Raw genomic sequence first — 27,189 nt, forward strand, 5'->3', positions numbered from 1 at the left:
AGCAGGGCCTATTCTGTGGTTGTGGTGTCCAGGCTTCTCATTGTGATAGCTTCTCTTGTGGAGCGAGGGCTCTAGGGTGCTTTGGCTTAGTAGTTGCAAGACTCAAGCTCAGTAGCTGTGGTGCGAGGGCTTAGTTGCTCTGAGGCATGTGAAATCTTCCTGGACCAAGGGTCGAACCCATGTCCCCTGTATTGGCAGGCGGATTCTTAACCACTGGACCACCAGCGAAGTCCTCCAACAGTATTGAGGCCCTATATTCTTTAAACTTCTGCTGCTGTGTGTAGGCTGATGGCTTCCACATCCAACACGGACCCTTCCCTGGGTTTTCTCTTTTACCACAACCTCACACCACGTTGCACATAGCACCTCAACACAAGAGAGCTCAACGTTCTCTCCTGAACTTATTTCTTCCTCCTCTTTTCTTTTTCTCCAGCAGTGGTAGCAACCTGGCCTCAGACGGTGTAAAAAGGAAGGCTCTGTTCCTGGCTGGGGTAGGAGTAGGGGGCGAGGAATCTACATTAGAGCAGACCGTTGGCTGCTGGAGAAAGTAGACTTGTGTGAATGGATGGAGGAAGGGAGGGGAGCTAGGGCCTTGGGACAACTGAGGCTCTAGTAAACTGAACATCTGTGATTTTACAGCTGGAAGTGGGTGATGCCTGAGGCTGATGAGATTGAAGAGTCAGTGGCTCTATAAGCTGGGGATATGGGAACTCTGCACTCTGTATGCTGAGTGCTGAAGAATTGATGCTTTCAAATTATTGTGATGCTGGAGAAGACTCTTGAGAGTCCCTTGGGCAGCAAGGAGGTCAAACCAGTCAATTAGAAAGGAAATCAACCCTGAACACTCACTAGAAGGACTGACGCTGAAGCTCCAATCCTTTGGCCACCTAATGCGAAGAACTGACTCATTGGAAAAGACTCTGATGCTGGGAAAGATGGAGGGCAGGAAGAGAAGGGGACGACAGAGGATGAGATGTTTGGATAGTATTACCGACTCAATGGACATGAGTTTGAGCAAATTCAGGGAGATAGTGAAGGACAGGGAAGCCTGAGATGCTGCAGTCCATGGAGTCGCAAAGAGTCGGACATGACTGAGTGACTGAACAAGAACAACACTCTGTTCAAGTGCCCTGGAGCTTGGAAACCTGTGCTCCAGCCTTTGCCCTGCAATGAGCTCTGTCCTGATTCTCTGGGTCTCATTCTCTTTATCTGTAAAACAGGATGAGGGGGTTAGAAGTGGAGCAGATTATTTTAAAGGATCTCAGCAATTCAGGCTGCAAGGTTTTCTCAGAACTGAGTTTAGGGGAGAAAATGGAGTAAGTGGGGCTCGGTAATTGACCTTGGGCCTGCACTATTAATCCTCACACTCCTACCCACCACCCTCCCATGGAGGCCTGGCTGGAGCCCACATGCAATAATTAACTCCTGGGTGGCCTTCGCCCTATCCTAAGAGCCTCTCCTGGGCCACATTCCCACGGCCCGTCTCCTAGGCCACTAAGCCCTTCTGTCCCCTAGAGTGAGGCAAGGGGGACTGCAGAGCAGAACAGAAGCCTGAGCCAGACGAACAGCCAGCATTCCTCCCAGGTATGTTAGCTATACACCCTAAGGCACTCCCAGAAAGCACTAAAGGATCTGAACTGGAAGGATCCACTCTGGCAGGATCCCTAAAAGCAGAGAATCCAGAAGCAGAATCGGGGCCTGCCCAAGGTTAAACTATAAGTTGGTAGAACCCAGGACTTTGCCTTTCAGCACTGCACTGAGTACTCAGAGCTTTAAGTCTGGGACCATGTGGGGAGGGGTGGTGGTGTCAGGGTCATGATTGGTGTGGGGGTGGGAGGGGAGAAGGGAGGGGCAAGCTGGACCAAGATCTGAGCTGAGACCAGGAAGATGGGGAGGGGTTTACAGGCTGATTTATGTGGCATGGAGGGGAAGAAAGCACTGGCTCTAGAAAGAGGCCATAGCAAAAAAAAAGAATCACCAACTGACTGAGTGGAGAAAGGGCTTTCTCAGCCCTCCCAGTACTCCTCCAGGAGTCTGTTAGTCACCCCATGGGAGCCTCCGCACAGCGAAGGTACAGGGGGCAAAAGCTGAAGGAGCCCTGGATTTGAGGGTCCAGAGTTGGACGTGGGTGGTCCCTACTGTGTGCTGCGGTTCATGGGGTCGCGAAGAGTCAGACACGACTGAGTGACTGAACTAAACTGAACTGAACTGTGTGACTTGGGGCACGTTCCCCATTCCCAAGTGATTTCTCAGTCCGGGCCCAGTTGGCTAATGATTGTTAGGGCTTCCCCCCTACATTTAATCCTCAGGTAAGGAAACTAAGCCTCAAGATAATGTGAGTTATTTTCCCCCAAGGTCAAGGGGGGGTGGAGGGAGTGTGAGAGTTGGGATCCGAAACCCTGTGCTCTAAACTGTTAGACTCTGTGCTCCCAAAGGAACCTAATTGTGAACCATGTGGCATTTCCAAGAGTTAAGATGTCTCCTGTGCTCTTGGAGATCAGGGAGTGACAGGGTCCATGGAGAGATAATTGGATCCTGGAATGAATGGATTAGTAAATGAATGAACACCTAAACAGTGAACAATAAACATGTGTAGCAGGATATTGAATTGTGGAAGGGTGAAAAGTGAGGACACAAGGAGGATGAGGGGAGCTTTGTGGGAATTTAATTCCAGGTTTCCCAGAGCCCTTAGGGCAAAGTCAGCCTGGAGGCCACTCAGCTCAGCCCCCATCCAGGAGACCCAGGCACGATGCTGGAGTTCTTCAGGAGATGGGGGGCAATGGGAGGGCAGGGCAACTTTGTGAGCAGGGAGGATGCATAAGCTTTAGGAGCCATGGGAAATGAATTCTGGGCATTTTAGGAGAACCAGGCACCTGGTGAGCAGTGGGATGAGGGAGCAGGCACCTCCCAAATCTCAGTGTGAGAGGTCAGGAGATTGAGATGTTATCAAGAGGCCAGCTCTGGGGCAGGGTTCAGGAGCCGCCCTGGACCCTGGAGGTGAACTGTTGCTCATGTCCACCTCCAAGCCTTTGTTCTCTGACATTGCCCCAGGTCACAGGGTCTCTGAGAGTAGCTAAATAATGAAACTGGAAAGAGCTGGAAGCAGGGCTTTAAAAAAAAAAACAAAACATAGATCTGCATTTGGAGCTCCAAAATTAAGATACTGTTGTAAACTTTTACACAGTCATTTGTTGTCAAAATCTCATCTGAGAATGAATGCGAGGTTATTATTTTAATTATCCCACTAGTGTAGCTATTTCCCCATACAACATGTGCTTGATCACTGAGTGCATACAACTGTATTATCTTATTTTGCCTTACCTTTGATAAAACTGCCAGCGAAAGAATGTCGTTCTGCCATCTACAGGGAGTAAGTCATTAGCGACTTCAGTCACTGACCTTTTGTTGTTCAGTCAAGTCATGTCCTACTCTTTGTGATCCCATGGACTGCAGCATGCCTGGCTTCCTTGTCCTTCACTATCTCCCAGAGTTCGCTCAAATCCATGGCCATTGAGTTGGTGATGTCATCCAACCACCTCATCCTCTGTTGCCCTCTTCTGATCCTGCCCTCAATCTTTCCCAGAATCAGGGTCTTTTCCAATGAGTCAGCTCCTCAAATCAGGTGGCCAAAGGATTGGAGCTTCAGCTTCAGCATCAGTTCTTGTTGCTGTTGTTCAGTCACCCAGTCATGTCCGACTCTTTGCGACCCCACGGACTGCAGTGCACCAGGCCTCCCTGTCCCTCACCATCTCCTGAAGTTTGCCCAAATTCATGTCCATTGCATTGGTGATGCCATCTGGCCATCTGATCCTCTGATGCCCTCTTCTCCTGCCCTCAATCTTTCCCAACATCAGGGACTTTTCCAGTCAGTCAGCTCTTTACATCAGATGACCAAAATACTGGAGCTTCAGCTTCAGCAGTCCTTCCAACAAGTATTCAGGGTTGATTTCCATTAAGATTGACTGGTTTGATCTCCTTGCTGTCCAAGGGACTCTCAGGAGTCTTCTCCAGCAGTTTGAAGGCATCAGTTCTTCCGTTCTCCACCTTCTTTACAGTACAGCTTTCATAACGATATGTGACCTCTGGGAAGATCATAGCCTTGACTATATGACCTTTGTCAAAGAGTAATAGTTCTGCTTTTCAACACACTGTCTAGGTTTGTCATAGCCTTCCTGCCAAGAAGCAAATGTCTTCGGATTTCGTGGCTGCAGTCACCATCTGCAGTGATTTTAGAGCCCACGAAGAGGAACTCTGTCACTACTTCCACCTTTTCCCCTTCTGTTTTCTATGAAGTAATGGGGCCAGATGCCATGATCTTAGTTTTTTTTAAGTTAATACTGGACACCTTCAGACCTGGAGGACTCATCTTTCGGTGGCATGTATTTTTGTCCTTTTATACAGTTCATAAGGTTCTCACAGCAAGTATCCCGAGGTGGTTTCCCATTCCCTCCTCCAGTGGATCACATTTTGTCAGAACCCTCCTCTATGGCCCATCCATCTTGGGTGGCCATACATGACACGGCTCATAGCTTTATCAGGTTACACAAGCCGCTTTGCCACAACAAGGCAGTGATCCACAAAAGGGTAGCTTCAGTCCTACTGGTGAATATTAGGGTTGATTTCCTTTAGGATTGACTGGTTTGATCTCCTTGCTGTATAAGGAACTCCTTATTTTTGACAAAAGAGGCAAGAATATACAATGGAAAAAAGACAACTTCTTCAGTAAATGGTGCTGGGAAAACTGAAGAGCTACCTGTAAAAGAGGGGCTTCCCAGGGGACGCTGATGGTAAAGAACTAACCTGCCAATGCAGGTGATGCAAGAGATGTGGGTTCAATCCCTGGATTGGGAAGATTCCCAGAGTAGGAAATAGCACCCTACTCCAGTATTTTTGCCTGTAAATACCATGGGCAGAGGAGGCTACAGTTGCACAGTCAGACATGATGGAGTGACTGAGCACAACAAGCACAACATGTAAAAGGATGAAATTAGAACACTTCCCAACACTGCATGCGGGCTGGGTCCCTGCAGTCTTGTCCAACTCTTTGCAACCCTATGGACTGTAGCCCACCAGGGAATCCCACTCTGTCCATGGGATTCTCCAGGCAAGAATACTGGAGTGGGTTGTCATGCCTTCCTTCAAGGGATCTTTCTGACCCAGGGATCAAACCCGTGTCTCTTACATCTTCTGTATTGGCAGGTGAGTTCTTTACCACTGCCCACCTGGGAAGCCCTCCTAACACCATACACAAAAATAAACTCAAAACGGATTAAAGACTTACATTTAAGGCTGGAAACTATAAAGCTCTTAGAGGAAAACAGGCTTAGCACTCTTTGACATAAATGACAGAGAGATCTTCTCTAACCTATCTCCTAGAGTAATGGAATAAAAGCAAATATAAATGAATGAGACATAATTAAAATTAAAAGCTTTTGCATAGCAAAGGAAACAATAAACAAGATTAAAGTACAACCCTCAGAATGGGATAAAATTACAAACAACTGATGAAGGATTAATCTCCAAAATACATAAGGAGCTCATACAGCTCAATATCAAAAAAACAAACAGCCCAATCAAAAAATGGGCAGAAGACTAAAACAGACATTTCTCCAAAGAAGACATACAGAGGGTCAATAAACACATGAAAAGATGCTCAACATTGCTCAATATCAGAGAAAGGCAAATCAAAACTACAAAGAGCTATCACCTCACACCCATCAGAATGGCCATCATTTAAAAAAAAAAAAAAAACTACAAACAATAAATGCTGGAGAGGATGTGGAGAAAAGGAAGCTTTTTTGTGCTGTTGGTGGGAATATAAATTGATTCTAATTTCAGCCACTATAGAGAACAATATGGAGATTCTTTAACAAAATAGGAATAAAACTGCCATGTGATGGTTCCACTACTAGGCATAAACCCTGAGAAAACCACAATTCAAAAAAAACACTTGTACCCCAATGTTTACTGCAGCACTATTTACAATAGCTAGGACATTGAAGCATGGGCTTCCCTTGTGACTCAGCTGGTAAAGAATCTGCCTGCAATGCGGGAGACCTGGGTTCGATCCCTGGGTTGGGAAGATCCCCTGGAGAAGGGAAAGGCTACCCACTCCAGTATTCTGGCCTAGAGAATTCCATGGACTGTATAGTCTATGGGGTTGCAAAGAGTCAGACAAGATTGAGCGACTTTCACACACATAGGACTTGGAAGCAACCTAGACATCTATAGACAGATGGATGGATAAAGAAGTTGTGGTACATATATACAATGGAATATTACTCAGCCACAAAAAGGAACACATTTGAGTCAACTGTAGAGAGATGGATGAACTTAGAGTCTATTAGGCAGAACAAAATCAGAAAGAGAAAAACAAATATTGTATATTAACACATATATATGGAGTCTAGAAAAATGGTACTGATGAACATATTTACAGAGACGACCTGGAGATGCAGATGTAGAAGATGGACTGGTGGGCACAGTGGGAGAAGGACAGGGTAGGATAAATTGATACACTAGCACTGGCCTACGTACAATATCCTGTGTAAAACAGGTAACCAGCAGGAAGCTGCTGTGTAACACAGGGAGCCAGCCTGGCACTCTGTGATAGCTGTCAACTACCATAGATGCACAGCTTGAAGGGAGGGGATGTATGCATACCTATGGCTGATTCATGTTGCGGTTTGACAGAAAACAACAACATTCTGTAAAGCAATTATCCTTCAATTAAAAAATAAATTAAAAAAAAAGATGCACAACTTGAGAATTGCAAGTTAAACTTTATTTGGGGCAAAATGAGGTCTGCAGCTCAGGAGGCAGCACCTCAGATAGCTCCGAGAGACTACTCCAAAGAGGCAGTCGGGGAAGGTCAATATATGTTTTGGTGAAGGAGGAGTTTAATGCAATCAATTGCTTACTTTACAAGAAGTTTTCTGCTAGTCGAGAGGATCCGATGTCACCATGAAAGGATTTATTGCTTCTCTAGATATGAGGAGATGCAAGGATTGGAATCATAAAATCAACTCCTGAAGATATCTAACTACCTAAAGACCTGTCCCACCGGATTCCCTGGGGCACATTCCACCTTGAACTTCCTCAGGGGGTGTTGAAGGTCAACAGCTGCAGCAGCACAGGGCTCAATTTCCACAGAGGCAGGTGGCAAATGCCCTTGTGCAGGCGCTGCCACTGCTCTTGGCTCTTGCCAAGGCTCAGTGCCCATTTGTAGTTGACACAACCTAGAGGAGTGGAATGGCGGGGGGTGCTCAAGAAAGAGGGTATGACTGATTCATGTTGATTTACAGCAGAGACCTCCACGGCACTGTGAAGCAATTGTTTTTATTGTTAGTCACTAAGTCGTCTGACTCTTTGCGACCCCATGGGCTGCAACTTGCCAGGATTCCCGGTCCTTCACCATCTCCTGGAATTTGCTCAGACTCTTGTCCCTTGGATCAATGATGCTATCTGACCATCTTATCCTCCGCCGCCCCTTTCTCCTTTTGTTTTCAATCTTTCCCAGGATCAGGGTCTTTTCTAATGAGTCGGTTCATTGTAAAGCAATTATCTTCCAATTCCCTGGTGGCTCATGATAAAGCGTCTGCCTACAATGCCTACAATCCCTGGGTTGGGAAGATCCTCTGGAGAAGGAAATGGCACCCCACTCCAGTACTCTTGCCTGGAAAATCCCTTGGACGGAGGAGCCTGGTAGGCTACAGTCCATGGGGTGGCAAAGAGTTGGACATGACTGAGCGACTTCACTTTCACTTTCTCTTCCAATTTAAAAAAAAGGTACCTTTTTTTTTTACCTTGTGACTAGAAGCAACTTTCTACCGAGATGTGTGGTTCACTCAACTCAATAGCTCTTACACTGTGTGTGTTTTCAGCCAACAAATCTTAAAAGTTTAAACTCTGAAATATTTGCCTTCACGGATTTCAAAGGAGAGATTGTGGACCTCTGGCAATCTTCTGGCTATTTCTGAATTTTGCCCAAACTCCACCTGTCAGTTGCACCACTTGATCCTCAAGACCTTGTAGAAAAGCCAGGAAGGTATTGTCTCAAAAGGCTGTGTCTGATCCCAATCTTCCTGAGACTAGGAAGATTAGAGTTACTAGGGCTCAATCCCGCCCTAGACTCCACCCACCCTCCTAATTTATTATTAACAGCCTGAGGACCCACTTTGACTTTCCTTGCTGCCTTCAAGGAAATTGGTTCTTCAGAGACAGGCATGGCCTGGAAGATCACACCACTGCTGTGCCTTTTAGTGTGTGTGGCTGCTGTGGGGGCAGCCCGGCCCGGGACTCAGCTTCTCAACGTCTGCATGAATGCCAGGTACCATAAGGAAAAACCAGGTCCCGAGGACAAGTTACATGGACAGGTAGGCCGAGGGGTCATCTGGGATGGGGAAGAGCTGCCTCAGGGAACGTCTACCCCCGTCCTTGGTGGAGGCAGGGAAGTTCCCTGAACAGCTCTTTCTTCAGTTTGCATCGACTCTTTTACATGTACTGCGTGCCCAGTGTGGTCAGAACAATGCCTAGAGCTCAGCTTCTCGGTTGTTGAGTTTCCGTGTTACTCAAATCAGGAAGCAGGCCTGGAGAGACCTTTTGAGGGGAAGGAGGGGGTTGATTTTCTTTTTTTAATTTTTTTTAAAAGTTTATATTTGGCTGTGTGGGGTCTTCATTGCGGTCCACAGCACAGGCTCTTTGCAGGCTTGGTTGCTCTGTGGCATATGGAGATCTTAGTTCCCCTATCAGTGATCAAACCCATATCCCCTGCATTGCCAGACAGATTCTTAACCACTGGACAAGCAGGGAAGTCCCCTTAATATTCTGCTTTTATACTAAATTCTAGGCCATGGGTTTTCATTCATTCATAAGATCATTGTGTATTTCTGTAATTAGAACTCTACTGGGGTTGTGGTTCATTTAACTTGCTTCCTCACCTTCAGATCTTTATCTGAAGGTGAGCCTTCCCAAAGAGGCTTAATCTGGTCATTCCAGAAAACTGAAATGTCCTGTTCCTCTCCTGTTTTGCCCAAAGCAATTATCCAGTGCTGTTTTCATTTTGTTCCCAGTTCCTAGAAAAATGCCTGGGTTAGAAATAGGAGCTCAATAAAAATTTGAATGAATGAATATTGTGATGACTGCTACCCCTGGGATCCCACAGTCTTGGAAAACCCTGTCCCCCAAAAAGGGTTCCTCCACCTGATGTTTCTCTGAAGACTGTTGGGGAATCAAGGACTGAAGGGGAAAGGCGGGAATATTCTGGTTGTGCTGGGTGTGAAGGATCACCCTTGAGTCCCTCTCCCCGCCGCACCCCCCAACAGTGCAGCCCTTGGAAAAAGAATGCCTGCTGCTTTGTCAACACCAGCATAGAAGCCCATAAGGATATTTCCAGCCTGTACAGATTCGACTGGGACCACTGCGGCAAGATGGAGCCTGCATGCAAGCGCCACTTTATTCAGGACACCTGTCTCTACGAGTGCTCACCTAATCTGGGGCCCTGGATCCGGGAGGTATGGGCACCAGCCCCGCAGACAGGAGCTTCAGCAGAGGACAGCCCCCTAGCTGACCCACCCCCAGCCACTTGCAGGGACACTCCAGGAATTCTGGTCTGAGGAGGGTCGTGGGAGCACCTCTTTTGCCCCTTTCCTGTTTGCCAATTTCTGTTCCCCTCTAACCATCAGTTCAGTTCAGTCACTCAGTCGTGTCTGACTCTTTGTGACCCCACAGACTGAAGCACACCAGGCTTCCCTGTCCATCACCAACTCCTGAAGCTTACTCAAACTCATGTTCATTGAGTCGGTGATGCCATCCAACCATCTCATCCTCTGTCTTCTCCTTCTCCTGCTTTCAGTCATTCCCAGCATCAGGGTCTTTTCAAATGAGTCAGTTCTTCACATCAGGTGGCCAAAGTATTGGAGTTTTAACTTCAGCATCAGTCCTTCCAATGAATACCCAGGACTGATCTCCTTTAGGATGGACTGGTTGGATCTCTTTGCAGTCCAAGGGACTCTCAAGAGTCTTCTCCAACACCACAGTTCAAAAGCATCAATTCTTCAGCTTTATAGTCCAACTCTTACAACCACACATGACTACTGGAAAAACCATAGCTTTGACTAGACAAACCTTTGTTGGCAAAGTAATGTCTCTGCTTTTTTATATGCTGTCTAGGTTGGTCATAACTTTCCTTCCAAGGAGCAAGCATCTTTTAATTTCATGGCTGCAGTCACCATCTGCAGTGATTTTGGAGTCCAAAAAAATAATCTGTCACTGTATCCCCATCTATTTGCCATGAGGTGATGGGATCCTATGCCATGATCTTAGTTTTCTGAAGTTTTAAGCCTACTTTTTCACTCTACTCTTTCACTTTCATCAAGAGTCTATTTAGTTCTTTTCTTTCTGCCATAAGGGTGGTGTCATCTGCATATCTGAGGTTATTGATATTTCTCCCAGCAATCTTGATTCCAGCTTGTGCTTCACCCAGCCCAGCATCTCATGATGTACTCAGCATATAAGTTAAATAACCAGGGTGACAATATACAGCCTTGACGTATTCCTTTCCCAATTTGGAACCAGTCTGTTTTCCATCTCCACTTCTAACTGTTGCTTCTTGACCTACATACAGATTTCTCAGGAGGCAGGTGAAGTGGTCTGGTATTCCCATCTCTTGAAGAATTTTCCACAGTTTGTTGTGATCCACACACAGGCTTTGGCATAGTCAATAAAGCCGAAGTAGATGTTTTTCTGGAAGTCTCTTGCTTTTTCGATGATCCAATGGATGTTGGCAATTTGATCTCTGGTTCCTCTAACCTTAAAACAACCTAATTATAGGGATGAAATCACCAGGCAATTTAACCTAACTCCTGACTTATGCTCTCCTGAATAGATACCATGCCTTGCCTAACCTGTTGATTCTTTTCCTAGATTAAAAAAGTAAGGATGAAGAATTACTTAAGTAGCTAAAAAATGATTAACTCTGCACCTCCAACAGCTCCCTTAGCAAACCTGCAGGCAAGTCACTGGGCAATGTGGTATCTGATGTCAGCCAGTCGGTGCACAAGGGAGAACAATGCATAATCTAACTTCCTGCCTTAATGGTTCCTTGAGGTTCTTTCCCCTTTTCTCCTTTAAAAGCGGGCATGGCTGAACATAATCTAGAGCTGGCCTCAGGACATGAATTAACTCCTCTCCAGATTGCTGGCTTTTCTTTTTTGAAATGCATATTTTTATTTATAATTTTATTTATTTATTTATGGCTGTGCTGGGTCTTCATTACTGCGTGGCCTTTTCTCTGGTTGCGGTGTATGGACTTCTCATTACAGTGGCTTCTCTAGTTGTGGAGCACGGGCTCTAGGGCGCAAGGGCTTCAGTAGTTGTGGCGCTTGGGCTCCGTTACAGTTCTCCAACTCTAGAGCGCAGGCTCAATAGTTGTGGAGCATAGGATTAGTTGCTGCACAGCATGTGGGATCTTCCCCAACCAGGGGCTGTATGCATGTCCTCTGCATAGGCAGGTGGATCTTACCCACTGTACCACCAGGGAAGTCCCATTGATTACTGGCTTTTGAGCAGAGAGCAGCTAAAACTGAGTTTGGTTAACAGTGGAGTCACTGCCTCTCTCTCAGCCCTGGACTCCATCAGGGCTGTAGCAGCTGAGATCCCTGGCTGACTAGAGCCCTCCTTCCCTGGTTCCCGACCCAGGTGAATCAGAGCTGGCGCAAAGAACGGATCCTGAATGTGCCCCTCTGCAAAGAGGACTGTCAGAGCTGGTGGGAAGACTGCCGCACCTCCTACACCTGCAAGAGCAACTGGCACAGGGGCTGGGACTGGACCTCAGGTGAGGGCTGGGCAGGGGTTTGGAAGGGGTGGGGGGGGTGTGGAAGGGTTTATGGAGACTTGCAGTCTTGGGGCTGGTGGAGCAAGAGGTGATTCTGGACCCAGTGGCTACAGACTTCCATCCTCCCCACAGGGTACAACCAGTGCCCAGTGAAAGCTGCCTGCCACCGCTTCGACTTCTACTTCCCGACGCCTGCTGCTCTGTGCAATGAAATCTGGAGTCACTCCTACAAAGCCAGCAACTACAGCCGTGGCAGCGGCCGCTGCATTCAGATGTGGTTCGACCCCATCCTGGACAACCCCAACGAGGAGGTGGCGAGATTCTATGCTGAGAGCATGAATGGGGCTGGGCTCCATGAGGCCTGGCCTCTGCGTTGCGGCCTGCTCTTATTGTTGCTCTGGCTGCTCAGTTGAGCTCCTATTATTTTTTGACACCTGGAAATCCCTGCCCCGTTAAGCTCCACAGTCAGTTTGTTCCTTGGTGGAAACTGTTTGAATAAAAAGTCAATCACCCTACATGTGTCACATAAGTTATTTGAACGTGAATGGAAATGTGACTTTTGCTTTCCAGTACCACTGACTAAAACTAGTTAGACTTGGCCAGTTTTCAGTTCTGATACTTGCTATGATCTTGCCAAATAACTTTATTCTTCCAATCTAGGGGATATTCATAGCTCTCAATTTCCTTTTTCACTGCAGCTTTAATCTAGAGCCAGGCAGAGGACTTTATCATTTGAATTGGACCCAAGTATTCCTGGGCTAACTGGAATATTTGTTCTGTCCTTTTCTCAGCTCTCCAACAGAAGAGAGGGGAATGGAAGTGTCCAGCATGGACAGCATGTTCTGGACAGCTGGCTGGAAAGAGGTGAAGGGTGACTGAGAGAGTTCTAGACCATCTAATACAGCTGCTATTAGACCATCTAATACTATCTGCTGGGCACTGTCCAAAATTCTTTATATATTTTATTCCTGTAAGGTATAGATGCTTTGTCTATATTCTGTTGTTGTTCAGTTGCTCAGTCATGTCTGAATCTTTGTGACCCCACGGACTGCAGCATGCCAGGCTTCTCTGTCCTTCACTATTTCCAGGAGTTTGATCAAATTCATGTCCATTGAGTTGGTGATGCCATCCAACCATCGCATCCTCTGTTGCCCCCTTCTCTTGCCCTCAGTGCTTCCCAGAATCAGGGGCTTTTCCAATGAGTTGGCTCTTCACATCAGGTGGCCTAAGTATTGGAACTTCAGCTTTAGCAACACTCCTTCCAATAAATATTCAGGGTTGATTTCTTTTAGGATTGACTGGTTTGATCTTTTCGCTGCTGTCCAAGGCAATCAAGATTGCCAGGAAAAATATCAATAACCGCAGATAACACCACCCTTATGCAGAAAGCAAAGAGGAACTAAAGAGCCTCTTGATGAGGGTGAAAGAGGAGAGTGAAAAAGCTGGCTTAAAACTCAACATTCAAAAAACGAAGATCATGGCATCCAGTCCCATCACTTCATGGCAAATAGATATGGAAACAATGGAAACAGTGACAGATTTTATTTTCGTGGGCTCCAAAAATCACTGCAGATGGTGACTGCAGCCATGAAATTAAAAGATGCTTGCTCCTTGGAAGAAAAACTCTGACCAATCTAGACAGTATATTAAAAAGCAAAGACATTACTTTGCCAACAAAGGTCCATATAGTGAAAGCTATGGTTTTTCCAGTAGTCATGTATGGATGTGAGAGCTGGACCATAAAGAAAGCTGAGCACTGAAGAACTGTTGCTTTTGAACCGTGGTGTTGAAGACTCTTGAGAGTCCCTTGGATTGCAAGGAGATCAAACCAGTCAGTCCTAAAGGGAATCAATCCTGAATATACATTGGAAGGACTGATGCTGAAGCTGAAGCTCCAATACTTTGGCCACCTGATGCAAAGAACTGACTTGTTGGAAAAGACCCTGATGCTGCGGAAGATTGAAGGCAGGAGGAGAAGGGATCACAGAGGATGAGATGGTTGGATGCCATCACCAACTCAATGGGCATGAATTTGAGCAAGCTTAGAGAATTGGTGATGGACAGGGAAGCCTGGCCTGCTGCAGTCCATGGAGTTGCAGAGTTGGATATGATTGAGTGACTGAACTGAACTGAAGGGATTCTAAGTCTTCTCTGGCACCACAATTCAAAAGCATCAATTCTTTAGCACTCACCCTTCTTTATGGTCCAGTTCAGTTCAGTTGCTCAGTCGTGTCTGACTCTTTGTGACCCCATGAACCGCAGCACACCAGACCTCCCTGTCCATCACCAACTCCCAGAGTCTACCCAAACCCATGTCCATTGAGTCGGTGATGCCATCCAACCATCTCATCCTTTCTCATCCCCTTCTCCTCCTGCCCTCAATCTTTCCAAGCATCAGGGTCTTTTCCAATGAGTCAGCTCTTCACATCAGGTGGCCAAAGTATTGGAGTTTCAGCTTCAACATAAGTCCTTCTAATGAACACCCAGGACTGATCTTCTTTAGGATGGACTGGTTGGATCTCCTTGCAGTCCAAGGGACTCTCAGGAGTCTTCTCCAACACCACAGTTCAGAAGCATCAGTTCTTTGGCACTCAGCTTTCTCTATAGTCCAACCCTCACATCCATACATGACTACTGGAAAAGCCATAGCTTTGACTAGACGGACCTGTGTTGGCAAAGTAATATCTCTGCTTTTTAATATGTTGTCTAGGTTGGTCATAACTTTTCTTCCAAGGAGCAAGTATCTTTGAATTTTATGTCTATAGTTACCATCTGCAGTGATTTTGGAGCCCCCCCCACCCCAAATAAAGTTTGTCATTGTTTCCATTGTTTCCCCATCTATTTGCCATGAAGTGATGGGACCAGATGCCATGATCTTTGTTTTCTGAATGTTGAGTTTTAAGCTTACTTTTTCACTCTCCTCTTTCCCTTTCATCAAGAGGCTCTTTAGTTCTTCTTCACTTTCTGCCATAAGGGTGGTATCATCTGGATATCTGAAGTTATTGATTTCTCCCAGAAATCTTAATTCCAGCTTGTGCTTCATCCAGCCCAGCATTTCTCATGATGTATTCTGCATATAAGTTAAATAAGCAGGGTGACAATATACAGCTTTGACGTAGTCCTTTCCCGATTTGGAACCAGTCTGTTGTTCCATCTCCACTTCTAACTGTTGCTTCTTGACCTGCATACAGATTTCTCAGGAGGCAGGTGAAGTGGTCTGATATTCCCATCTCTTTCAGAATTTTCCACAGTTTGTTGTGATCCACACAGTCAAAGGTTTTGGCAGAGTCAATAAAGCAGAAGTAGATGTTTTTCTGGAACTCTCTTGCTTTTTCGATGATCCAGTGGATGTTGGCAATTTGATCTTTGGTTCCTCTGCCTTTTCTAAAACCAGCTTGAACATCTGGAAGTTCACAGTTCACGTATTGCTGAAGCCTGGCTTGGAGAATTTTGAGCATTACTTTACTAGCGTGTGAGATCAGTGCAATTGTGCGGTAGTTTGAGCATTCTTTGGCATTGCCTTTCTTTGGGATTGGAATGAAAACTGACCTTTTCCAGTCCTGTGCCCACTGCTGAGTTTTCCAAATTTGCTGGCATAGTGAGTGCAGCACTTTTACAGCATCATCTGTTAGGATTTGAAATAGCTCAACTGGAATTCCATCACCTCCATCACCTCCACTAGCTCTGTTCATAGTGATGCTTACTAAGGCCCACTTGATTTCACATTCCAGGATGTCTGGCTCTAGGTGAGTGATCACACCATTGTGGTTATCTGGGTCATGAAGATCTTTTTTGTATAGTTCTTCCGTGTATTCTTGCCCCCTCTTCTTAATATCTTCTGCTTCTGTTAGGTCCATACCATTTCTGTCCTTTATCGAGCTCATCTTTGCATGAAATGTTCCCTTGGTATCTCTAATTTTCTTGAAGAGATCTCTAGTCTTTCCCATTCTATTGTTTTCCTCTATTTCTTTGCACTGATCACTGAGGAAGGCTTTCTTATCTCTCCTTGCTATTCTTTGGAACTCTGCATTCAAATGGGTGTATCTTTCCTTTTCTCCTTTGCCTTTTGCTTCTCTTCTTTTCTCAGCTATTTGTAAGGCCTCCTCAGACAATCATTTTGCCTTTTTGCATTTTGTCTTCTTGGGGATGGTCTTGATCACGGCCTCCTGTACAATGTCACAAACCTCCGTCCATAGTTCATCAGGCACTCTGTCTATCAGATCTAATCCCTTGAATCTATTTGTCACTTCCACTGTATAGTCATAAGGGATTTGATTTAGATCATACCTGAATGATCTAGTGGTTTTCCCTATTTTCTTCAATTTTAGTCTGAATTTTGCAATAAGGAGTTCATGATCTGAGCCACAGTCAGTTCCCGATCTTGTTTTTTCTGCATCTTTGGCTGCAAAGAATATAATCAATCTGGTTTCGATATTGACCATCTGGTGATGTCCGTGTGTAGAGAGTCTTCTCCTGTGTTGTTGGAAGAGGGTGTTTGCTATGACCAGTGCGTTCTCTTGGCAAAAGTCTGTTAGCCTCTGACCTTCTTTGTTTTGTACTCCAAGGCCAAATTTGCCTGTTACCCCAGCTATCTCTTGACTGCCTACTTTTGCATTCCAGTCCCCTATAATGAAAAGGACACCTTTTTTTGGTGTTAGTTCTAGAAGGTCTTGTAGGTCTTCATAGAGCAGTTCAACTTCAGCTTCTTCAGCATTCCTGGTCAGGGCATAGACTTGGATTACTATGATACTGAATGGTTTGCCTTCGAAACAAATGATTCTGTTGTTTAAAATTAAAATTACAATGTAAAATTAAAATTATAATGAGGTACCATTTCATACCCACAAGAATAGTTACAATAAATAAGACAGGCAGGAACTTCCCTGGTGGTCCAGTGGTTAAGACTCTATGCTCCCAATGCAGAGGGCCCAGGTTCGATCCCTGGTCAGGGAACTAGATTCCATAGCTAAAAGGTCATATGCTGAAACTAAAGATCCCACAGGCTGCAACAAAGATCCTGTGGGCCACAACTAAGACCCAGTGCAGTCAAATAAATAAATACTTAGGGAAAAAAAAAGACAGGCAATGACAAATGTTCACCAACATGAAGGGAAACTAGAACCAGCCTGTATTGCTAATGGGAATGTGAAATAGTACAGTCCTTTGGAAAACAGTGTGGTAGTTTCTCAAAAAGTTAAGCAAAACCCATTGATTCTTCTTCAAAGCAACTACTCAAGAGAAATGAAAAAACAAATCCACAAATGTGGATGTTCATAGCAGCATTATTCATAAAAGCCCCAAACTGAAAATAACTTCAATGTCTATGAACTAGTGAGTAGACAGACAAAATGTGTTGTAGCCATACAACAAAATGCTATTTAGCAATAAAACGTAATGAACTATTAGTACACGCTACATTATGGGTGAACCTTAAAAACCTTATGCTAGGTGGAAGTCCATTAGTTCCAGAAAAGACAAACTTAGAGAGACAGAAAGTAGACTAGTGGTAGCCTGGGGCTGGATTTTAGGAACAGGGATTAACTATAAATGGGCATAAGGAGGGATGAAAATGTTCTAAAGCTCATTTATGGTGAGGTTGCACCACTCTGGAAAATCACTGTAAGCATTAAATGTGTAAATTTTATGATATGCAAAATGAATAAATACATGGATGAATAAATGAATGATTGCCTATAGAATACACTCCCTTGCAATGGCAGTATATAAGGAATTTTACATATTTCTGAATTTCTGTTTAGTGTATTCATGAGGGGATATACTCTAAGGAATTTAGTGACTGGCACCATAAAAATCTATCATCTGAGCCAAACTCTATTCCATCATGAACTTTGAGAGATTTGTTGGGCCAACGTGGCAATAAAGGAGGGAGTCAATTCTTGGAATAGTTGTAGACGATACCAATGTGGATGCTTAGGATAGTGGCCCATTGACCAAGAATTTTTTTTAGGGAGAATGTTTATTGTGGTTGGCACAAGTATGGTCTACTAAATTGAGGGTTAGAGACCACAGCCAGGAGAATGAAAAAGGGCTGTATCATATGACTAATCAAAAAAAGAACATGAAGCACATTACCAAAAATACCAACACAATGACCACAATCATACAGCCTTCATCAACTTCCCTAATTCTTTAAAAATGTTTTCTGATTACCTGTTTGTGTCTTGAATCTGTCTCCATAGATGTCTCCTTCTTTGGGGCTAGAATTTTTCTGGAGATTGCAAGTTCCAAGGCTCTGACAGGTTAAATCATCCAAGCGTTAGTTTATGGTGGTGACATCAGATTCATGAGTCTATTTTCCAGTCAGTCAATTATGGTAGGATCTTTAGAAAAACAAGAGGAGAGAAGAGAAACCATTGTTAGCAGGAACCAAGATTTGGTCAATCTATTAATTTCTAGTATCAGAATAAAAGAGAGAAGAATTTTCACTGGGGTGTAATTTCAGGTTGGTGCAAAAATAATTGCATTTTTTTGCATTGGAAATGATGTTAGACAAAAAACAAATTTGAGCAATTTTTTAATTCAAGTTCAAAATGGGTCATAAAGCAGCAGAGAGAACTTGCAACATCAGCAACACATTTGGCCCAGGAATGGCTAATGAACATACAGTGTAGTGGTGGTTCAAGAAGTTTTGCAAAGGAGATAAGAGCTTCGAAGATGAGGAGTGTAGTCGCTGGCCACCGGAAGTTGACGACAACAGAGAGCATCATCAAAGTTGATCCTCTCACAACTACATGAGAAGTTGCTGAAGAACTCAACATCGACCATTCTACAGTCATCTGGCATTTGAAGCAAATTGGAAAGATGAAAAAGCTCAATAAGTGGGTGCCTCATGAGCCAACTGCAAATCAAAAAATCATTGTTTTGAAGTGTCCTCTTCTCTTATTCTATGCAACAACAATGAACCATTTCTCAATTGGATTGTGACATGCGAAGCAAAGTGGATTTTATATGACAACCGGTGATGCCCAGCTCAGTGCTGGAGTGAGAAGCTCCAAACATGGTTCCTGTGTGGTGGTCTGCTGCCTGTCTGATCCACTACAGTTTCCTGAATCCTGGCAAAATCATGACATCTGAGAAGTATGCTCAGCAAATTGATGAGAGGCGCTGAAAACTGCAGCACCTGCAGCCTGCATTGTTCAACAGAGAGGACCCAATTCTACTCCAGGACATTGCCCAGCCACACATCACACAACCATGCTTCAAAAGTTGAACAAACTGGGCTATGAAGTTTTGCCTCATCCGCCATATTCACCTGACCTCCTGCCGACCAACAACCCCTTCTTCAAGCATCTTGACAACTTTTGCAGGGAAAATGTGTCCACAACCAGCAGCAGGTGGAAAATGCTTTCTAGGAGTTCTTTGAATCCTGAAGCACAAATTTTATGCTACAGGAATAAACAAGCTCATTTCTCACTGGCAAAAATATGTTGATTGTGATTGCTCCTATTTTGATTAATAAAGGTGTGTTTAGGCGTAGTTATAATGATTTAAACTGCAATTTCTTTTGCACCAACAGAACATGAACCTACTGCTGACTGCTGTATTCCACAAGGTCTCAGTTGATGGCTGTTTTGAGGAGAACATATTATTAGAACCTGGAGAGGGAGAAGTGGACAAGGAGAGTCTGTCTTCTCAGCCAATTTAACCAGCCTGTTTTTTATAATTCCATTTGTCCTTTCTATTTGCCTCAGCTCTGTAAATGATGCACAGTGGGTGTATTTAGAAATCTTGAGGACCTTACAGCCCATTTTGTAAGTTGTACATGAAAATTACTATCAATAATAGAAGGTCATCTTAAAGAATAAAATCATCCTGGAAATAGATTTGTTGACAATCATCATGCAAACCCTTACTTATGAAAATGAGTGTGCTTTTTACTCATCTGGGAAAGTCCGCAATCACTAAACATTCACAGTCATAATCCATTACCTTGTATAAAAATCCTCTAGAAAGGATGAGTTCTTTTCTTTGCTCTAACATCTTTCTCTACAACATGAACACGATGTACAGGGACGCTCTCATAATACTGATAAGCTGGATTTTAAAACATGGAGCATACCACTTATACCTATTTTTAGCATCCTTCCTTGTCTCCCTTGTCTCCTTCTTTACTTATGAGTGCTGTGCCAAGAGGGAGCAAATTTTTTATGTATTCTAGCAGCTGTCTGGTAAGTTCCAAGATGATTTTGGTATAAAATACGTCTTGATAGGTTTATTATTCTGAATTTAGGACCTGATCTTGGAGAAGGGAAACAAACAAAAAAGTGTTGTCAGGAAATAGCCTCACTCTTGGCTATATTATTAATATGACAGCTATATTTTGTAACAACCTGTCTCTAAGAGTTTAACTTCTCTAAAAATGAGGGATCCTCCTGTTTTATGTTATATCATGACCTAAGAGCATGATGCAAGTTAGTACAAAGCCCTCAAAATTAACATGTTTTTTGAAAAGTGAAAGTTCAAATTCAGGGACTTCCCTGGTGGTCCAGTGGTTAAGAATCCACCTTCCAATACAGTGGACCTGGTTCGAGCCCTGGTTGTGGAACCAAGATTTCACATGCAGTGGGGCAACTAAATCGCATTCTGGAACTACTGAGCCCATGTGCTCTAGAGCCCACGCACTGCAACTAAGACTAACACAGCCAAATAAATATAATAAATATATATATATATATATATTTTTTTAAGTAAGTTTAAGTTTAGGTTGGTAAGGACGTAACTTTGCTATACATGCAAAACATATAGGAAAAACTAACTTATTATTCATTTTAACAGTAGACTGTGTACTCAGAGACCATTTTACTTACAAGTGACCAATATTATTTAAAGCTTTATGCTTCTTTAAATAGAAGGAATCTGAAGAAGAACTTCTGGAATGACAGTCAGAACATCTGAAAATCCACTCCTCCATACAAGCAGTAACACTGGAAAAACTTGTCAAATCCAACTTTTCCAGAACTCTGGAAGTTAACCAAAGCTTTCAAAAATCTAAGGAGAATTTATTCAAGAAAAATTGCTGAATATCACTAGAACAGTGAACTTTGTGGCATTTTTATTTGCTTTTTCCGATCCTCCTCTACACAACACCACAGTAGTATCCAAAATCGGCAGTCTCACAACTCCTGCTGCTGCTGCTGCTAAGTCGCTTCAGTCGTGTCCAACTCTGTGCGACCCCATAGATGGCAGCCCACCAGGCTCCCCCGTCCCTGGGATTCTCCTGGCAAGAACACTGGAGTGGGTTGCCATTTCCTTCTCCAATCTCACAACTCCAGTAATAACTACAAAAACCAGTGACCTAGCAGCCACTAGAGGGGGCAGAGTGGGTGTGAAATTCCCCAAAAAGCTCTGTTCCAAGAGAACTGTCACTGCTTGATCTGTCTGGAAGCTCTGTGAAGAGCCCCATTCACAGGGCTTGTCTGACTCAGAGCCCACTCAGTGAGAAACCCTGTCCCCAGGTGTTTGTCTAAACAAGCAACAGCTAATTATTTGACATCCCAGCCTCCTACCAGTTGTGGCAAACAAGAGGTATGATAAAAAAAAAAAAAAAAAACTTAAAAGTAATATTAGGGAATGAGAAGCCAAGAGAGAGCTTTGAAAAGCTCTGACATCTACTTGGGAATCCTAAAATTTATGTGCATTTGCAGAACTGTGAGTATGTCCAGGAAATACCGGAGAAGGCACCAGTCCCTTAACCCTGGTGACCTTGAGGCCTTGCTCACGCAGGTAGTGACGAATAAGGCAGAGTAAACTGCTAGAGCATTTGAAGCTTGCCTGAACCAGCATACAGAGTCCCTTAGCAAAGAGTAGGAGACATTGCTTCAAGGCATTTAAGGAAAGCTCTGTCCAATCATTGGCTGACAACTGAGCTAACCAGGCAGAAACTTCAGTGACTACCATGTACCAGAACAGACTTTTTAGAAGTAGTCCATGAAAATCAATAAACAAATAAACAGCACAAACAGCAAGCTCTGGTTGAAAAGATACGATTTCTGAAGTTTTCCCATATATTATTTAAAATATCCAGTTTTCAGCAAAAAATGTTAGACATATAAAGAAATAGGAAAGCATGGCCCAAGCAAAGAGAAAAAAGTAGTCAATAAAAACTGTCCCTGAGGAAGCCCAGATGTTGGACTTATTAGACAAAGATAAGGTATTAAGATATAATACCTTTAAATCAGGTATTATAAATAAGAACTAGAGGAAATTGGGTCTAAGGAAGTCAAGGAAAATATGAAAATGACATCTCACCAAATACAGAATATCCATGAGATATAAATTATTTAAAAAGGAAGTAGAAAATTCTGGAGCAGAACAGTACAATAACTGAAATTAAAAATTTACTAGAACTTCCTCAACTTGATAAAGAATATCTACAAAAGGCCCTAGAGCTAACATCATATGTCATAGTGAGAAACTTGAGGCTTTCCCAAGAAGGATGTCTCTTCTCACCACTCCTTTTCAACAGGATACTGGGAGTTCTAACCAACGCTTAGGATGAGAAAAGAAAAAGCTATACAAGTTGGGGAGGGAGAAATAAGTGTCTTTGTTAGTAGATGACATGTTCGCCTATGTAGAAAATCTGCAAGAACTGACCAAAAAACTCCTGGAACTAATAAGTGATTATAACAAAGTTGGAGGACATAAGGTCAATAAGCAAAAGTCAATCTAGCCTTCCCACATACTAGCAATGAACAGTTCAGGTCCGACTCTTTTCGACCCCATAGACTATACAGTCCATGGGATTCTCCAGGTCAGAATACTGGAGTGGGTAGCCTTTCCCCTCTCCAGGGGATCTTCCCAACCCAGGGATTGAACCCAGGTCTCCCACAGTACAAGTAGATTCTTTACCAGCTGAGCCATGAAGGAAGCCCAATGAACAGTTAGAACTCAAAATTTTAAAATATATATATATATTATGTTATGGGACTTCCCTAGTGGTCCAGTGGTTAAGAATCTGCCTGCCAGGGGACACAAGTTCGATCCCTGTTCTGGAAAGATCCCACAGGCCACAGAGCGACTAAGCTATTGAAACCCTCAGGCCTATAGCACGTGCTCGGAAACAAAAGATATCACCGCACTGAGGAGCCTGCACGTGGCAACTAAAAAGTAGCTCCTGCTCCTCACAACTAGAGAAAGCCCACAGGCAGCAATGAAAACATAACACAGCCAAAAATAAAATAAATAAATAAAATTGTTAAAAGATCAAAACTTATTGGATACAGCTAAAGCATTGTTTAGAGGGAAATCTAGAGCTATAAAAGCCTATATTAAAAAAAAGATTTAAAATCAGTAACCTAACCTATTACCTTAAAAAAATAAAAACAGACTAAATAAAACAAAATAAACTCAAAGCTATCAAAATGAAAAAAATAATGAGTAAAGCAAAAATAAATGGAACAGAGGATAGAAAGACAACAGGGAAAATGAAGAAAATCAAAAGTTGGTTCTCTGAAAAAGTCAACAAAATTGATACATCTTTAGCTACATTGATTTCAAGAAAAAAAGAGAGAAGAATCAAATTATTAATATCAGGAATAGAAGAAGGGATATTACTGTTATTCCCACAGAAATAAAAAGCATTGTAACAATATTATGAACAACTGTAAGTCAATAGATAACATAGCACAAATGAAATGGACAAATTCCTAGAAAAGCACAAACTATCAAAGATGACACACAAATAAGTAAAATATTTAAAGTGAAGTCCCTCAGTCGTGTCCGACTCTTTGTGACCCCATGGACTGCAGCCCACCAGGCTCCTCTGTCCATGGGATTCTCCAGGCAAGAATACTGGAGTGGGTTGCCATTTTCTTCTCCAAGGGATCTTCCTGACCCAGGAATTGAACCCAGGTCTCCCGCATTGCGGGCAGACACTTTAACCTCTGAGCCACCAGGGAAGCTAGTAAAGGGGTTTTGCTGGTGGCTCAGACAGTAAAGAATCTGCCTGCAATGCAGGAGACCTGGGTTCAATCCCTGGGCCGGAAAGATCCCCTGGAGGAGGAAATGGCAACCCATTCCAGGATTCTTGCCTGGAGAATCCCATGGACAGAGGAGCCTGTCAGGCTATGGTTCATGTGGTCGAAAAGAGTTGGACACAACTGAAGTGACTTACGGAGAAGGCAATGGCACCCCACTCCAGCACTGTTGCCTGGAAAATCCCATGGATGGAGGAGCCTGGTAGGCTGCAGTCCATGGGGTTGCACAGAGTTGGACATGACTGAAGTGACTTAGCAGCAGCAGCAGCAGAAGTGACTTAGCAAGCATAAAAAGTAAAGAGATTGAATTAGTTTTTTTTTTAATCAATTAGTTAATTAATTTTGACCATGCCTTGGCATGTGGGATTTTAGTATCTGGATCAGAACCTGCACCCCCTGCAGTGGAAGCTCAGAATCTTAACCACTGGACCACCAGGAAAGTCCCTGAATTAGTAATTTTAAAACTTCCTCAAAGAAAAGTTCAGGCCCAGATGGCCTCAGTGATGCATTCTACCAAATGTTTGAAGGATAATGAATACCAATCCTTCGCAAATTCTTAAAAAAAAAAAAAGGAGAGAACACCCCCCAACTCATAAAATTAAACAATATCAAGAAAAAAACCTACAGACCAACATCTTTTATGAATAAAGATGTAAATCTCAACAAAACATCAGAGAACTCAGCAGCATATAGAAAAGGATTATACACCAATACCAACTGGGAGAATTTAAAGAATGTAACTTGGTTTAGCATCTCAAAATCAATTGATTTAACACACCATATTACTAGGATAAAATACAAACCACATGATCATCTCAGTGGATGCAGGAACATCATTTGACAAAATCCTTTAATTAAAAAAACAAAATAAAACACTGAACCAACTAGGAATAGAAGGGATTTTCCCCAATGTGATAAAGGACTTCTATGAAAAACCCACAGCTAACATCCTGTTCTAAGCCAAAAGGCTTTATCCCTCAGATCAGCAATAAGACAATTATAACTCTCATCTTGTCTATTCAATGCTGTATAAAGGTTGTAGCCAGGGCTATTAGTGAAGAAAAAGAAATAAGAAACACATGAATTGGAAAGCAAGAAGTAACACTATTTTTATTCACAGATAACATGACATTCTGTATAGAAAATCCTAAGGAACCCTCAAACACATGATTATTAACAAGTGAGTTCAGCAAATTTGAGGAGACTCACACTTCCTGATTTCAAAACTCACTACAAACAATAATCAGACAAAGCAGGAGTAGCAGAAGATAGATAGGATAGAACCTAGAGCCCAGATTTTTGACAACAGTGCCAAGACAATGCAATAGGAGAAAGAATAATCTTTTCAAGAGATGGTGCTGGGGCACAACTCAATATTCACATGCAGAAAAATTAGGTTGAAACCTTATTTTACACCACACACAAATTAACTCAAAAATGGATCAAAGACCTAAACATAAGAGCTATAAGAGAACTTAGGGGAAGAGCTTCAATAATTTCTTAGATATAGCAAAAGTAACAACAACAAAAAAAGATAAATTGAGTTACATCAAAATTTAAAACTTCTGTGCAGCAAAAGACAAAAGAATAAAAGGGCAACATACAGAATACAGAATCAGAACATATGTCTGATAAGTTAACCCAGAATATATATTGAGAATTCCTATAATTTAACAACAAAAGACGTGTAAACTGATTAAAAAACGGGCAAATAACACAAATAGACGTTTCTCCAAAGAAGATATACAAATGACCAACAAGCATATGAAAAAAGGTTCCACATTACTAATCATTAGAGAAATGCAAATTACAACCACAGTTACATATCACCTCATACCCACTAGGGTGGCTACTGTTAAAGAAACAAACAAACCAACAGAAGATATTAATACGTTTTGGCCAGAATGTGGAGAAATTGAAATTCTTGTACACTGTTGGTGGAAATATAAAATTGTGCATCCATTTTAGAAAACAGTATGATAGTTCCTCAAAATTAAAAATAGAGGGACTTCCCTAGTGATCCAGTGGCTAAAACACCAAGCTCCCAAGGCACAGGGCCTGGGTTTGACCCCTGATCAGGGAACTAGATCTCACGTGTCACAACTAAAAGTTTGCAGGCTGACACTAAAAGACCCTGCATGCTATAATTTAAAAAATTAAAAATAGAATTACCATACAATCCAGCTATTCCACTTCTGGTTATATATCCAAAAGAATCGAAAGCAGTGTCCCAAAGAGATAATTGTATACCTGTGTTCACAGTAGCATTCTTCAGGATACATTCCTGGTGGTCTAGTGTTGGACTCTGCACGTCCAACACAGAGGGTGCCATTCAATCCCTGGTAGGGAAACTATGATCCCATATGCCACGTGGCGTGGCCAAAAAAAAAACAAACAATGTCATGATAGCATTCTTCACAATAGCCAAAATGTGGAAGCAGTTCAAATGTCCAAGGATGGATGAATGGATAAAATATTATCCATTGTAGTATACATACAATGGAATATTATTCAGCTATAAAAAGGAATGAAATTCTGAAATGTGGATGAACCCTAGGACATTAGGCTAAGTGAAATCAGACAGACACAAAAGGACAAATAATGTGTGATCCCAATTATATGAGGGAAAATCACTGCAGATGGTGACTGCAGCCATGAAATTCAAAGATGCTGGCTCCTTGGAAGAAAAGCTATGATAAACCTAGAGAACATATTAAAAAGCAGAGACATTATTTGCCGACAAAGGTCCATCTAGTCCAGTAGTCATGTATGGATGTGATGCTAAGTCACTTCAGTCATGTCCGACTCTGTGCAACCCCGTAGACGGCAGCCCACCAGGCTCCCCCATCCCTGGGATTCTCCAGGCAAGAACACTAGAGTGGGTTGCCATTTCCTTCTCCAATGCATGAAAGTGAAAAGTAAAAGTGAAGTCGCTCAGTCATATCTGACTGTTAGAGACCCATGGACTGCAGCCTACCAGGCTCCTCTGTCCATGGGATTTTCCAGGCGAGAGTACTGGAGTGGGTTGCCATTGCCTTCTCCAATGGATGTGAGAGTTGGACTACAAAGAAAGCTGAGTGCTGAAGAATTGATGCTTTTGAGCTGTGGTGTTGGAGAAGACTCTTGAGAGTCCCTTGGACAGCAAGGAGATTCAAACAGTCCATCCTAAAGGAAATCAATCCTGAATACTCATTGGAAGGACTGATGCTCAGGCTGAAGCTCCAAAACTTTGGCCACCTGATGCGAAGAGCTGACTCATTGGAAAAGACCCTGATGCTGGGAAAGATTGAAGGCAGGAGGAGAAGGGGGTGACAGAGGGCAAGGTGGTTGGATGGCATCACCAACTCAATGGACATGAGT

General features: G+C 43.1%; 1 protein-coding gene, 1 long non-coding RNA gene and 1 other non-coding gene across 3 annotated transcripts; 2 read left to right on the forward strand and 1 right to left on the reverse strand.

Moving 5' to 3' along the window:
• Nucleotides 1-1,565: 1,565 nt before the first annotated feature.
• LOC139176020 (folate receptor alpha-like) lies at nt 1,566-12,348 on the forward strand. The gene is made up of 5 exons (XM_019975712.2): nt 1,566-1,584; nt 8,202-8,375; nt 9,324-9,512; nt 11,698-11,833; nt 11,966-12,348. The coding sequence occupies exons 2-5, from the start codon at nt 8,226-8,228 to the stop codon at nt 12,244-12,246; spliced, it is 756 nt and encodes a 251-aa protein (XP_019831271.2). The 5' UTR covers nt 1,566-1,584; nt 8,202-8,225; the 3' UTR covers nt 12,247-12,348.
• Nucleotides 9,424-26,167, reverse strand: LOC139187331 (uncharacterized). Its single transcript, XR_011570881.1, has 3 exons — nt 26,080-26,167; nt 18,005-18,174; nt 9,424-16,549 (listed from the first exon to the last, which is right to left on the reverse strand). It is a non-coding gene; the product is annotated as an uncharacterized lncRNA (long non-coding RNA).
• Nucleotides 16,714-16,786, forward strand: TRNAG-CCC (transfer RNA glycine (anticodon CCC)). The gene has a single exon. It is a non-coding gene; the product is annotated as a tRNA-Gly (tRNA).
• Nucleotides 26,168-27,189: the final 1,022 nt, after the last annotated feature.

This window comes from Bos indicus, chromosome 15, assembly GCF_029378745.1.
Source record: "Bos indicus isolate NIAB-ARS_2022 breed Sahiwal x Tharparkar chromosome 15, NIAB-ARS_B.indTharparkar_mat_pri_1.0, whole genome shotgun sequence".
Taxonomy (NCBI): Eukaryota; Metazoa; Chordata; class Mammalia; order Artiodactyla; family Bovidae; genus Bos; species Bos indicus.

Coding starts and splice junctions, on each gene's coding strand:
- LOC139176020 (XM_019975712.2), top strand. CDS start 8,226: ATGGCCTGGAAGATCACACCACTGCTGTGCCTTTTAGTGTGTGTGGCT. Junction 9,513..11,697: donor TGGGGCCCTGGATCCGGGAG/GTATGGGCACCA, acceptor TTCCCGACCCAG/GTGAATCAGAGCTGGCGCAA. Junction 11,834..11,965: donor GGGCTGGGACTGGACCTCAG/GTGAGGGCTGGG, acceptor TCCTCCCCACAG/GGTACAACCAGTGCCCAGTG.